A 12211-nucleotide genomic window follows, 5' to 3' on the forward strand; every position below is an offset into this window, starting at 1 on the left:
GTTCTGTCAGGTACATGAACAAAATGGAAAAGAACTACCCACAAAACCAAGGAAAAACAGGCTGCCTAAGTATGGCTTCCAATCAGAGACAACCATAGATACCTGCCTCTGATTGGAAACCATACCCGGCCAAAACATAGATAACAAAACATAGAATGTCCACCCACCTATCACACCCTGGCCTAGCTAAACAGAGAAAACACAGCTCTCCTAGGTCAGAGCATGACAACGTAATTTCAATAAAATTAGGTCCGTTGAACCAACGTGGAATAGATGTTGAATTGATGTCCATGCTCAATGGGATAGTTTTGAGATTCGAAACTGTAACTCAAATAGGTTGTTTAATTAGATTATCAACAGCTTTCTTTAAAATCAAGGTCTCTTAGATCTGTACCGGCTTAAAGGCAATGTTCTGTAATGTGTTTATTTAATGTATTGGTTTATTACATGAAAGAAATTAGTTCAGGATCAAAACCAAGAAAACAGAAAGTGAATATAGGCCTAAACTTACTTCTGGCTATGACAAATCACAATTCTGGTGGTATTAGCAACTTGACTAGAGGAAAAAATTGTTGCAATAAACAATGTCGTCATGAAAGCGTGGAACAAAATTAGTAGCGTCGAACTTCCTGCCATGACTAATTCAGGTGGCATTGTGGACAGCTTATGTCTCTACCATAACCTGTGAGCAGACAGGTCTAACCTCCCAGCTATCCAGCGTTCACTACAGAGGCATTGTTTGAATGGACAAATTACTATCTGTTCACAGGTCTTGTTTTCGTTAGCGTGTCCAAAGAGATTGATTGCACATCTCATCGAAACCGGTCGTCAACCACACATACCGACCGGGGAAGTGAAAGAATCTGGTCCGGTTTGAAAATTACCATGTCAACTGGTTTCAGGTCAGGGGGAAAGAGGTTGACTCCACCTTTCAGGAGCAGAGAGATCCATATAACTTCAGGGGATGTGACTGAGCCATTAGATAACAGCGATTGCAACCAAGCTGAGCTGACCTGCATTGACTCTCCTCTACAACCTCTGCCTAAGCTTCATTGATTTTACAACAAAAAACAAGAAGTCTTCAAAATGGTGTCGATGGGAAGACAGATGCTGGGCTTCGTCCTGGCTATCATCGGGTTCCTGGGGACCATCATTGTGTGTGCCCTGCCTATGTGGAAAGTCACAGCCTTCATCGGAGCCAACATCGTGACTGCTCAGGTCATCTGGGAGGGCCTGTGGATGAACTGTGTAACCCAGAGCACGGGACAGATGCAGTGCAAGATCTACGACTCCCTTCTGGCCTTACCCCAGGACCTGCAAGCTGCCAGAGCTCTGAGCGTCATTGCCATCATCGCGTCATGCTTCGGCATCCTCCTGGGAATTGCTGGAGGAAAGTGCACCAACTTCGTGGAGGATGAGGCTTCCAAAGCTAAAGTAGCCATTGCCAGTGGGATCATTTTCATCGTGGCTGGCGTCCTCATCCTCGTCCCTGTCTGCTGGTCCGCCAACACCATCATCAGGGATTTCTACAACCCCCTGTTGGTCGAGGCCCAGAGGAGGGAGCTGGGGGCCTCGCTATACATCGGCTGGGGCACCGCAGGGCTCCTGATCCTGGGAGGGGGTCTCCTCTGCAGCTCCTGCCCACCCAAGGAGGAGCGTGACGACTACCCAGTGAAGTACTCACAGGCAAGATCCACAGCTACCAGCAGAGCTTATGTTTGAGCAGGAAACTGTTGAAAGAGAGACTATAAATTATTTGATTATCTTTGGTAATCTTCTGTGAATTGAAAATACCCTGCAAGTTACTGGCATTTTCAAGTCTTGTTCTTCTGCATTTTACATTTTGAAAGTGATGTGAAATCAAAACAGAATGAATCTATGAAAACAAATTTACTGAGTACTTCAGGACTTTGCAAGAAAAAGACAAGACAGAACTCTTGCCCATAAGAGAAGTAGTGCTACTGTATATGCTGCCTGTAGGGATCATCTCATGAGTCATGAGGTGATGGCTGAAGTGAATTGAAGCCATTCCCATAACCCTAACTTCTCTTTTGCTGTATAAGGACACTGTACCAGAATGATAATATTGATATTCATGTAAGAACATGGGCAATATGATTTGAGAGTTAAACCATAGGTACAGTATATATGTATGATTCACTTGTCATAACTTTGTACTGTAGATCACAGTATGTTTTGCAAACATACAATATATGTTCATTGATTATGTCTAAAGAACTTATTCAATTGCTAACTTTATTTTTTTAATAAAAAGTTTCCAACAAAGTTTATACATTGGTCTTAACTGTCTTTTTTTAATAAATAGACTCCAAGTTACTGTGATTTCCTTTTTCTCAGCTGAAATCTTAGATGTCTAATAGCATAGTATTTAGGTGAAACGACCTTCTGATGATCCTTCCTCACTGCCTTCTGTTTGAATGACACCAAAAGTGGTTTTGGAAAGTGGGACTTTACATTCCATTGATTCGAGTAAGAATGTGAGGAAAATATTTAGTCCTGTCACACAATCCTGAGAACACTGATTTCTTCTAAGGATTTGAAATAAATTTACCCCATTATACCCTCTGAGACATTTACTGTAAGACTGGCAGTGACAGATTGACACCATTTAGTTTTCTAAATCTTTAAGTTGGGGCAAGAATGCACAGATGAACCAGTTACCCAACTTACGTCCTGTCAGATAAGAAAACAGTTCTGCTATTTAAACTGGCTTCCTCTCAGAACCAGCTATGTAGAATTTAGGTCTGCCAGACAAACATTAGAAAAACTGGTAGAACCTGGTTTGTTTTCATTGTTAAATAGACAATAGTCCCTACTTTCTTTAACTGTGAAGCATTAAGAACAGTATTACCTTATCACCCCTGAAACTACATCGTAATTCCTTGTGACATGTTTTGGTATACTAGGCACATCTTCTTCTTGTGAAAGTGACACACTTTCTACATACTGTACATTACATAATGCTTTAGTTAACAGTGCACATGGAGAAATATGTTGTATGACTTTAAACAGATTAGATTATCTCTTGTTCTCTCCCCCCTCTCTCTCTTCTGTCCATTGGTGTGCCAATGCAATGTGAATGTCTCCAAACCGGTTGGGGCATACTACATGTTCTGGATACTGTGGTGACGTCTCTAAGCCAGTGAGAGTGAAGCTTGGCATATGTCACGTCCTGACCAGTAAAGGGGCTGTTTGTTATTGTAGTTTGGTCAGGGCGTGGCAGGGGGTGTTTGTTTAGGGTGTTTCAGGGTTGTTTGGGTTATGTTCAATGTTAGTGTATTTCTATTTTATTTCTAGTTGGTCTATTTCTATGTGGTGTTTATTGGGTTGACCTTCAATTGGAGGCAGCTGCTTCTCGTTGCCTCTGATTGAAGGTCCTATTTATAGGGGTGTTTGTTCTATGGGGGTTTGTGGGTAGTTGTTTCCTGTTTAGTGTTTGTTGCACCTGACGGGACTGTTTGGAGTCGTTTGTTTTGTATACGTGTTTTATTTTGTTTTTCCTTCTTCAAATAAAAAAGAAGATGAGTATACATTTTCCCGCTGCGTTTTGGTTCACTCCTTACGACAATCGTGACAGCATAGGTGCGTCAGCAAAGTAAAACACATCACTGTTGTTTTTTAAGTTGAGAATGAGTAAACTAAGAAGGTATGATGAGTTAAAAAATCCTCTCTTTTATTTTCTGCCCTCCCACAACTATCTATAAACTTAATTCAGCACTATTTGCCATCTATTGCTGATAATGTCAAATCCCATTGAAAGTTTATTTTGCAGTTTGAGCTTTTAAGCTGGTGAGTTTTCTGGCACATACCTACATCCTCGTTCCTCATCGTGTGTTTGAACCATAACAGCTTTTGTAAACCGATCTACCATCTCCAAAAAGGAGAATAAAATGAAACACTCACCTTTATTGTCCACAGACAACAAAGAATCCTGTAAGGCTGGTATTCTTTGGCTGGATCTCTGTTTCTTATAACAGCCAGTAACACTCTTCTTTCTCGTTTTCAAATGTACATAAACACTTGATCACCTTCCAATATTAACTTGGAGACACAGAGTGAGTCGACGAGTAGAGCGAGACAGAGAGTCACTGCATTCAGAATGGGTTCCATGGGCATGCAGATGCTGGGCAGTGCCCTGGCCTTGCTTGGCTGGGTGTGGACGATCATTGTCTGCGGCGTGCCCATGTGGAGGGTTACAGCCTTCAACGGAAACAACATTGTCAACTCGCAAACCATATGGGAGGGCATCTGGATGAGCTGTGTGGTCCAGAGCACGGGCCAGATGCAGTGTAAGGTAAATGACTGCTAGCCCTCAGCTCCGACTTGCAGGCTGCCAGAGCGCTGGTCGTGGTGGACATCATGGTAGGAATCGCCAGCCTCCTCATGGCGTTCGCTGGGGGAAGTGCACCAACTTTGTGGTGGAGGAGGTAGCCAAGGCACAGGTGACAGTGGGGGCAGGGGGGGTGCTCATCATCAGTGGGTTCCTGTGTCTCATCCCTGTATCCTGGACGGCTAGTATCTTCATCCAGGACTTCTACAACCCGCTCCTGGTGGATGCCCTCTGTGAGGGGGCTTAGTCGTCAGGTCACATCAAAGCAGCAGGTTCTGTGGCAAGCCCTTCCACCCCAACAAAGACCTACATTTAACATGACAGTTCATGGGACAAACTGGTTGGCATGAACATTTCAAAAGGTATTGGTGGTATAAGGTATATGGACAGACAGTGGAATATGAAGGAAAAGGTTCCAGTGGAAGGATGTTGTATGCACAGACAGTGTACTATGAAGGAAAATATGCACAACTTTTCTTAGCCAGGGAAACACTACACTATTAGAAAAAAGGGTTCCAAAACGGTTATTCAGCTGTCCCCAAATCAAATCAAATTGTATTGGTCACATACACATGGTTAGCAGATGTTATTGCGAGTGTAGCGAAATGCTTGTGCTTCTAGTTCCGACAGTGCAGTAATATCTAACAACTACCTAATACACACAAATCTAAGTAAAGGAACGGAATAAGAATATATAAATATATGGATGAGCGATGATCGAGCGGCATAGGCAAGATGCAATTGATGGTACAAAATACAGTATATACATATGAGATGAGTAATGCAAGATATGTAAACATTATTAAAGTGGCATTATTAAAGTGACTAGTGATCCATTTATTAAAGTGGCCAATGATTGCAAGTCTGTATGTAGGCAGCAGCTTCTCTGTGTTAGTGATGGCTGTTTAACAGTCTGATGGCCTTGAGATAAAAGCTATTTTTCAGTCTCTCAGCCCCAGCTTTGACCCACCTGTACTGACCTTACCTTCTGGATGGTAGCGGGGTGAACATGCAGTGGTTCTGGTGGTTGTTGTCCTTGATTATCTTTTTGGCCTTCCTGTAACATCAGGTGCTGTAGGTGTCCTGGAGTGCATGTAGTTTGCCCCCGGTGATGCATTGTGCAGACGCACCACCCTCTGGAGAGCCTTGTGGTTGTGCGTAGTGCAGTTCTGTACCAGGAGGTAATACAGCTGAACAGAATGCTCTCAATTGTGCATCTGTAAAAGTTTGTGAGGGTTTTAGGTGACAAGCCGAATACATTTAAACTCAGTTTTTCACAATTCCTGACATTTAATCCTAGTAGAAATTCCCTCTCTTAGGTCAGTTAGGATCACTACTTTATTTTAAGAATGTGAAATGTCAGAATAATAGTAGAGAGAATGATTTATTTCAATTAGTATTTGGTAGCATTGCCTTTAAATTGTTTAACTTGGGTCAAACGTATCAGGTAGCCTTCCACAAGCTTCCCACAATAAGTTGGGTGAATTTTGTCCCATTCCTCCTGACAGAGCCTCCTGACAGGCCTCCTTGCTTGCACATGCTTTTTCAGTTCTGCTCACAAATATTCTATAGGATTGAGGTCAGGGCTTTGTAATACCTTGACTTTGTTGTCCTTTAGCCATTTTGCCACAACTTTGGAAGTATACTTGGGGTCATTGTCCTTTTGGAAGACCCATTTGCGACCAAGCTTTAACTTCCTGACTGATGTCTTGAGATATTGCTTCAATATATCCACATAAGTTTCCATCCTCATGATGCCATCTATTTTGTGAAGTTCACCAGTCCCTCCTGCAGCAAAGCACCTCCACAATATGATGCTGCCACCCCCATGCTTCATGGTTGGGATGGTGTTCTTCGGCTTGCAAGCCTCCCCCTTTTCCCTCCAAACATAACGATGGTCATTATGGCCAAACAGTCATATTTTTGTTTCATCAGACCAGAGGACATTTCTCCAAAAAGTACGATCTTTGTCCCCATGTACAGTTGCAAACCATAGTCTGGCTTTTTTAATTGCGATTTTGGAGCAGTGGTTTCTTCCTTGCTGAGCGGCCTTTCAGGTTATGTCGATATAGGACTCGTTTTACTGTGGATATATATACTTTTGTACCTGTTTAATCCAGCATCTTCACAAGGTCCTTTGCTGTTGTTCTGGGATTGATTTGCACTTTTCGCACCAAAGTACGTTCATCTCTAGGAGACAGAACTCGTCTCCTTCCTGAGCGGTATGACGGCTGTGTGGTCCCATGGTGTTTATACTTGCGTACTATTGTTTGTACAGATGAACGTGGTACCTTCAGGGGTTTAGAAATTGCTCCCAAGGATGAACCAAACTTGTGGAGGTCTACAATTTTTTCCTGATGTTTTGGCTGATTTCTTTTGATTTTCCCATGATGTCATGCAAAGAGGCACTGAGTTTGAAGGTAGGCCTTGAATATATCCACAGGTACACCTCCAATTGACTCAAATGATGTCAATTAGCCTATCAGAAGCTTCTAAAACCATGACATCATTTTCTGGAATTGTCCAAGCGGTTTAAAGGCACAGTCAATTTAGTGTATATAATCTTCTGACCCACTGGAATTGTGATACAGTGAATTTTAAGTGAAATAATCTGTCTGTAAACAATTGTTGGAAAAATTAGAGTAGTGATAATGGAATTTATATGTTTAAGGTTTTGACTAAATGATTCCACCCTGAAAATGTATAACTGGGTGATTATAAGATAAATTCACTAATGTGTGTGCATAGGACAAGTTAACAAATTAAGACTTTGCTATTTAGCAATATAAGGGAGTCATTTAAGGAAAAGGGGAACTGTTAACAGACAGCTTGTGGAAGACAACTTGTGACCACTGTGAAACTGTCACGTCCTGACGAGTAAAAGGGGTTATTTGTTATTATAGTTTGGTCAGGACGTGGCAGGGGGTATTTGTTTAGAGTGTTTCGGGGTTTGTTGGGCTATGTGTTTATGTAGAGGGGTGTTTGTTTAGAGTCTTCCGGGGTTTTCGGTTATATTCTATGTTAGTATATGTCTATGTTCTGGTCTAGTCTTTCTAGTTCTATGTTTAGGGTTATTGGTTTGACCTTCAATTGGAGGCAGCTGTTCTTCGTTGCCTCTGATTGAAGGTCCTATATAGAGGGGTGTTTTTGTAATGGGTTTTGTGGGAAGTTGTTTTTGCACTGCTGTGTTTAGCCTGCAATACTGTGCGTCCGTTCGTTTTCTTGTTTAGTTTTTTTTCAGTGTTCAAATAAAAGTTAAAATGAGCACTCAACCCGCTGCATCTTGGTCTACTACATACGACGACCGTTACAGAAACTGATAACAGGAAGTAGGTTTCCTCACCCAGGGAGGGGAGAAACCGTTAGGCTTACAGTAGATTATGTAACATGGGGCAGGATATGATAAGCAATATATGTGTTGGAGAAGAATGGTAAATACGCTTTGACAGTGCTAAAGAAGAGGAGGGGCATTTATAAGGGGTATGACATATGGTATAACCAAACGTGTGAGGTATAAAAGGCTATGTACATTGTATGATATTCGGAGCCCTCGTGAATAAACATTCTGATTATTGTAAGCTGGGCCTCCGTCTGTTTCATTCAACCAGAATCTTACAAATTCTGGGTTGCAGACTGAGTAGTTTAATTGAAGTTCAGTTTAAGAACATTGAGAATAGAATTCTCATAACAAGTAGATGTCCTAACCAACTTGTCAAAACTATAGTTTGTTAACCTGTCTGGGCTAGGGGGCAGTATTTTCACGGCTGGATAAAAAACGTACCCGATGTAAACTGGTTACTACTCTTGCCCAGAAATGAGAATATGCATAGTATTAGTATATTTTAATAGAAAACACTATAAAGTTTCTAAAACGGTTTGAATGGTGTCTGTGAGCATAACAGAACTCATATGGCAGGCAAAAACCTGAGACAATTCCAAGCAGGAAGTGGCTTGTCTGAGAATTTGTAGTTCTTCCTTTGATTCTCTATCGAAACTACACTATCTCTGGGGTTACGTAGCACTTTCTAAGGCTTCCATTGGCTCTCTAAAGCCTTCAGAAAGCGGATTGAGGCGTCTCCTGTCTCTGGGCAGAGTATAGTAGCTCAGTTTCTCAGTGGTCTGCCTAGTGACTAAGAGATTGGATATGCTCATTCACGAGACCACGCTGTTTTTTCTTTTCCTCTTTGAATGAATACACTATTGTCCGGTTGGAATATTATGGCTATTTTACGAGAAAAATACCATAAAAATTGATTTTAAACAGCGTTTGACATGCTTCAAAGTATTGTAATGGAACTTTTAGATTTTTTTTGTCTCGAAATGCGCTCGCGCGTTACCCTTTGGATAGTGACCTGAACGCACAAACAAAACTGAGGTATTTGGACATAACTATGGATTATTTGGAACAAAAACAACATTTCTTGTGGAAGTAGCAGTCCTGGGAGTGCATTCTGACGAAGATCAGCAAAGGTAATACCATTTTTCTAATACTAATTCTGAGTTTAGTGTGCCCCGAAGTTGGCGGGTGTCAAAATAGCTAGCCGTGATGGCTGAGCTATGTACTCAGAATATTGCAAAATGTGCTTTCGCCGAAAAGCTATTTTAAAATCTGACATAGCGATTGCATAAAGGAGTTCTGTATCTATAATTGTTAAAATAATTGTTATGTATTTTGTCAACGTTTATGATGAGTAATTTAGTAAATTCACCGGAAGTTTTCGGTGGGGATACATTTTCTGTACATCACATGCCAATGTAAAAAGCAGTTTTTTTTATATAAATATGAACTTGATTGAACAAAACATGCATGTATTGTATAACATAATGTCCTAGGAGTGTCATCTGATGAAGATCATCAAAGGTTAGTGCTTCATTTAGCTGTGTTTTGGGTTTCTGTGACATAAATGCTTGCTTGGAAAATGGTTGTGTGATTATTTTGGGCTATGTACTCTCCTAACATAATCTAATGTTTTGCTTTCGCTATAAAGCCTTTTTGAAATTGGACAATGTGGTTAGATTAACGAGAGTCTTATCTTTAAAATGGTGTAAAATAGTCGTATGTTTGAAAAATTGAAATTATTGCATTTTTTGAGGTTTTTGTATTTCGCGCCACGCTGTTCCACTGGCTGTTGAATAGAGTGGGACGGTGACGTCCCACCTACCCATGGAGTGGTTGAAAAACTAGTTTTAATGACTCCAGCCTAAGTGTATGTAAACTTCCGACTTCAACTGTACAGTGGGGGAAAAAAGTATTTGATCCCCTGCTGATTTTGTACGTTTGCCCACTTACAAAGAAATGATCAGTCTATAATTTTAATAGTAGGTTTATTTGAACAGTGAGAGACAGAATAACAACCAAAAAATCCAGAAAAATGCATGTCAAAAATGTTATAAGATGATTTGCATTTTAATGAGGGAAATAAGTATTTGACCGCTCTGCAAAACATGACTTAGTACTTGGTGGCAAAACCCTTGTTGGCAATCACAGAGGTCAGATGTTTCTTGTAGTTGGCCACCAGGTTTGCGTACATCTCAGGAGGGATTTTGTCCCACTCCTCTTTGCAGATCTTCTCCAAATCATTAAGGTTTCGAGGCTGACGTTTGGCAACTCGAACCTTCAGCTCCCTCCACAGATTTTCTATGGGATTAAGGTCTGGAGACTGGCTAGGCCACTCCAGGACCTTAATGTGCTTCTTCTTGAGCTACTCCTTTGTTGCCTTGGCCGTGTGTTTTGGGTCATTGTCATGCTGGAATACCCATCCACGACCCATTTTCAATGCCCTGGCTGAGGGAAGGAGGTTCTCACCCAAGATATGACGGTACATGGCCCCGTCCATCGTCCCTTTGATGCGGTGAAGTTGTCCTGTCCCCTTAGCAGAAAAACACCCCCAAAGCATAATGTTTCCACCTCCATGTTTGACGGTGGAGATGGTGTTCTTGGGGTCATAGGCAGCATTCCTCCTCCTCCAAACACGGTGAGTTGAGTTGATGTCAAAGAGCTCCATTTTGGTCTCATCTGACCACAACACTTTCACCAGTTGTCCTCTGAGTCATTCAGATGTTCATTGGCAAACTTCAGACGGGCATGTATATGTAGTCTTGAGCAGGGGGACCTTGCGGGCGCTGCAGGATTTCAGTCCTTCACGGCGTAGTGTGTTACCAATTGTTTTCTTGGTGACTATGGTCCCAGCTGCCTTGAGATCATTGACAAGATCCTCCCGTGTAGTTCTGGGCTGATTCCTCACCGTTCTCATGATCATTGCAACTCCACGAGGTGAGATCTTGCATGGAGCCCCAGGCCGAGGGATATTGACAGTTCTTTCGTGTTTCTTCCATTTGCAAATAATCGCACCAACTGTTGTCACCTTCTCACCAGGCTGCTTGGCGATGGTCTTGTAGCCCATTCCAGCCTTGTGTAGGTCTACAATCTTGTCCCTGACATCCTTGGAGAGCTCTTTGGTCGTGGCCATGGTGGAGAGTTTGGAATCTGATTGATTGATTGTTTCTGTGGACAGGTGTCTTTTTTACAGGTAACAAGCTGCGGTTAGGAGCACTCCCTTTAAGAGTGTGCTCCTAATCTCAGCTCGTTACCTGTATAAAAGACACCTGGGAGCCAGAAATCTTTCTGATTGAGAGGGGGTCAAATACTTATTTCCCTCATTAAAATGCAAATCAATTTATAACATTTCTGACATGCGTTTTTCTGGATATTTTTGTTGTTATTCTGTCTCTCACTGTTCAAATAAACCTTCCATTAAAATTATAGACTGATCCTTTCTTTGTCAGTGAGCAAACGTACAAAATCAGCAGGGGATCAAATACTTTTTCCCCCCACTGTATATACTAGGCGGTGTCAGAGGAAGGCCCAAAAAACTGTCAGAGACTCCAGTCACCCAAGTCAGACTGTTTTCTCTGCTACCTCACGGCAAGTGGTACCGGTGCGCCAAGTCAGACAGCTTCTACCCCCAAGCCATAAGACTGCTAAACAATTAATCAATTGACCACTGGACTATTTACATTGACCCCCCCCCATTTGTTTTGTACACTGCTGTTTATTATCTATGCATAGTCATTTCACCCCTACCTCCATGTACAAATTACATCGACTAGCCTGTACCTCCGCACATTGACTAGGTACCGGTACCCCCTGTATATAGCCTCGTTATTGTTATTTTATTGTGTTCATTTTTATTTATTTTTTACTTTAGTTTATTTGTTAACTATTTTGTTAACTCTTTCTTGAACTGCACTGTTGGTTAAGGGCTTGTAAGCATTTTACGGAAAAGTCTACACTAGCTGTATTCGGCGCATGTGAGAAATAAAGTTTGATTTGATTCAATGTGTTTTTTGACCAACATATACAATTGAAGGAATCCAGACATTGGGTTTACTGTATGTTTATTGTGACAGTTATTATTGTAAAGGGGCAATCAATCCACTCTTAACATCTAAATCAATAAAATAAACAATTATGGTTGAGTTTATAAAAAGACTGGAGTGAGTTGAGTCGGTTCACACTAAGCTGTGAGAAAAAAGTGTCATGTTCCCATGCTATCAGATCTGTCAATCTGGGAGAGAGGGGGGTTCGAGTTATGCCGTTCTCAAGCAGAAAATGTCTCATCATTAAATTATCTTAGCCTTAGGTGTTTTGTTATTGAGTTAAGATAAAGTTTAATATCAAATCATTGATTGTCATGTTATATTCAGTTGTGTTACAAAGACAGTTCATTAATATTCAGTAAGATTGAATGATGAAATGATCCTCATATTCCGCTCAGTATCAACTTTAGCATAATTGTTTCAATCTGAATGACTGATTCACTGCTTCTTGTTCTCATTCTATTCAAAGAAACCTGCAAT

At 41.3% G+C, this 12211-nt stretch overlaps 1 protein-coding gene and 1 pseudogene across 1 annotated transcript; both read left to right on the forward strand.

Annotated features, from left to right (window-relative positions):
- The first annotated feature begins 909 nt into the window (after nucleotides 1–909).
- LOC106612819 (claudin-4) lies at nucleotides 910–2291 on the forward strand. The gene has a single exon (XM_014214343.2). It carries the CDS (start codon nucleotides 1087–1089, stop codon nucleotides 1720–1722), a length of 636 nt encoding a protein of 211 aa, XP_014069818.1. The 5' UTR covers nucleotides 910–1086; the 3' UTR covers nucleotides 1723–2291.
- A 1829-nt stretch (nucleotides 2292–4120) lies between these two features.
- Nucleotides 4121–4598, forward strand: LOC106612755 (claudin-4-like; annotated as a pseudogene).
- Nucleotides 4599–12211: the final 7613 nt, after the last annotated feature.

The sequence above is a fragment of the Salmo salar genome, chromosome ssa09 (genome assembly GCF_905237065.1).
Source record: "Salmo salar chromosome ssa09, Ssal_v3.1, whole genome shotgun sequence".
NCBI lineage: Eukaryota > Metazoa > Chordata > Actinopteri > Salmoniformes > Salmonidae > Salmo > Salmo salar.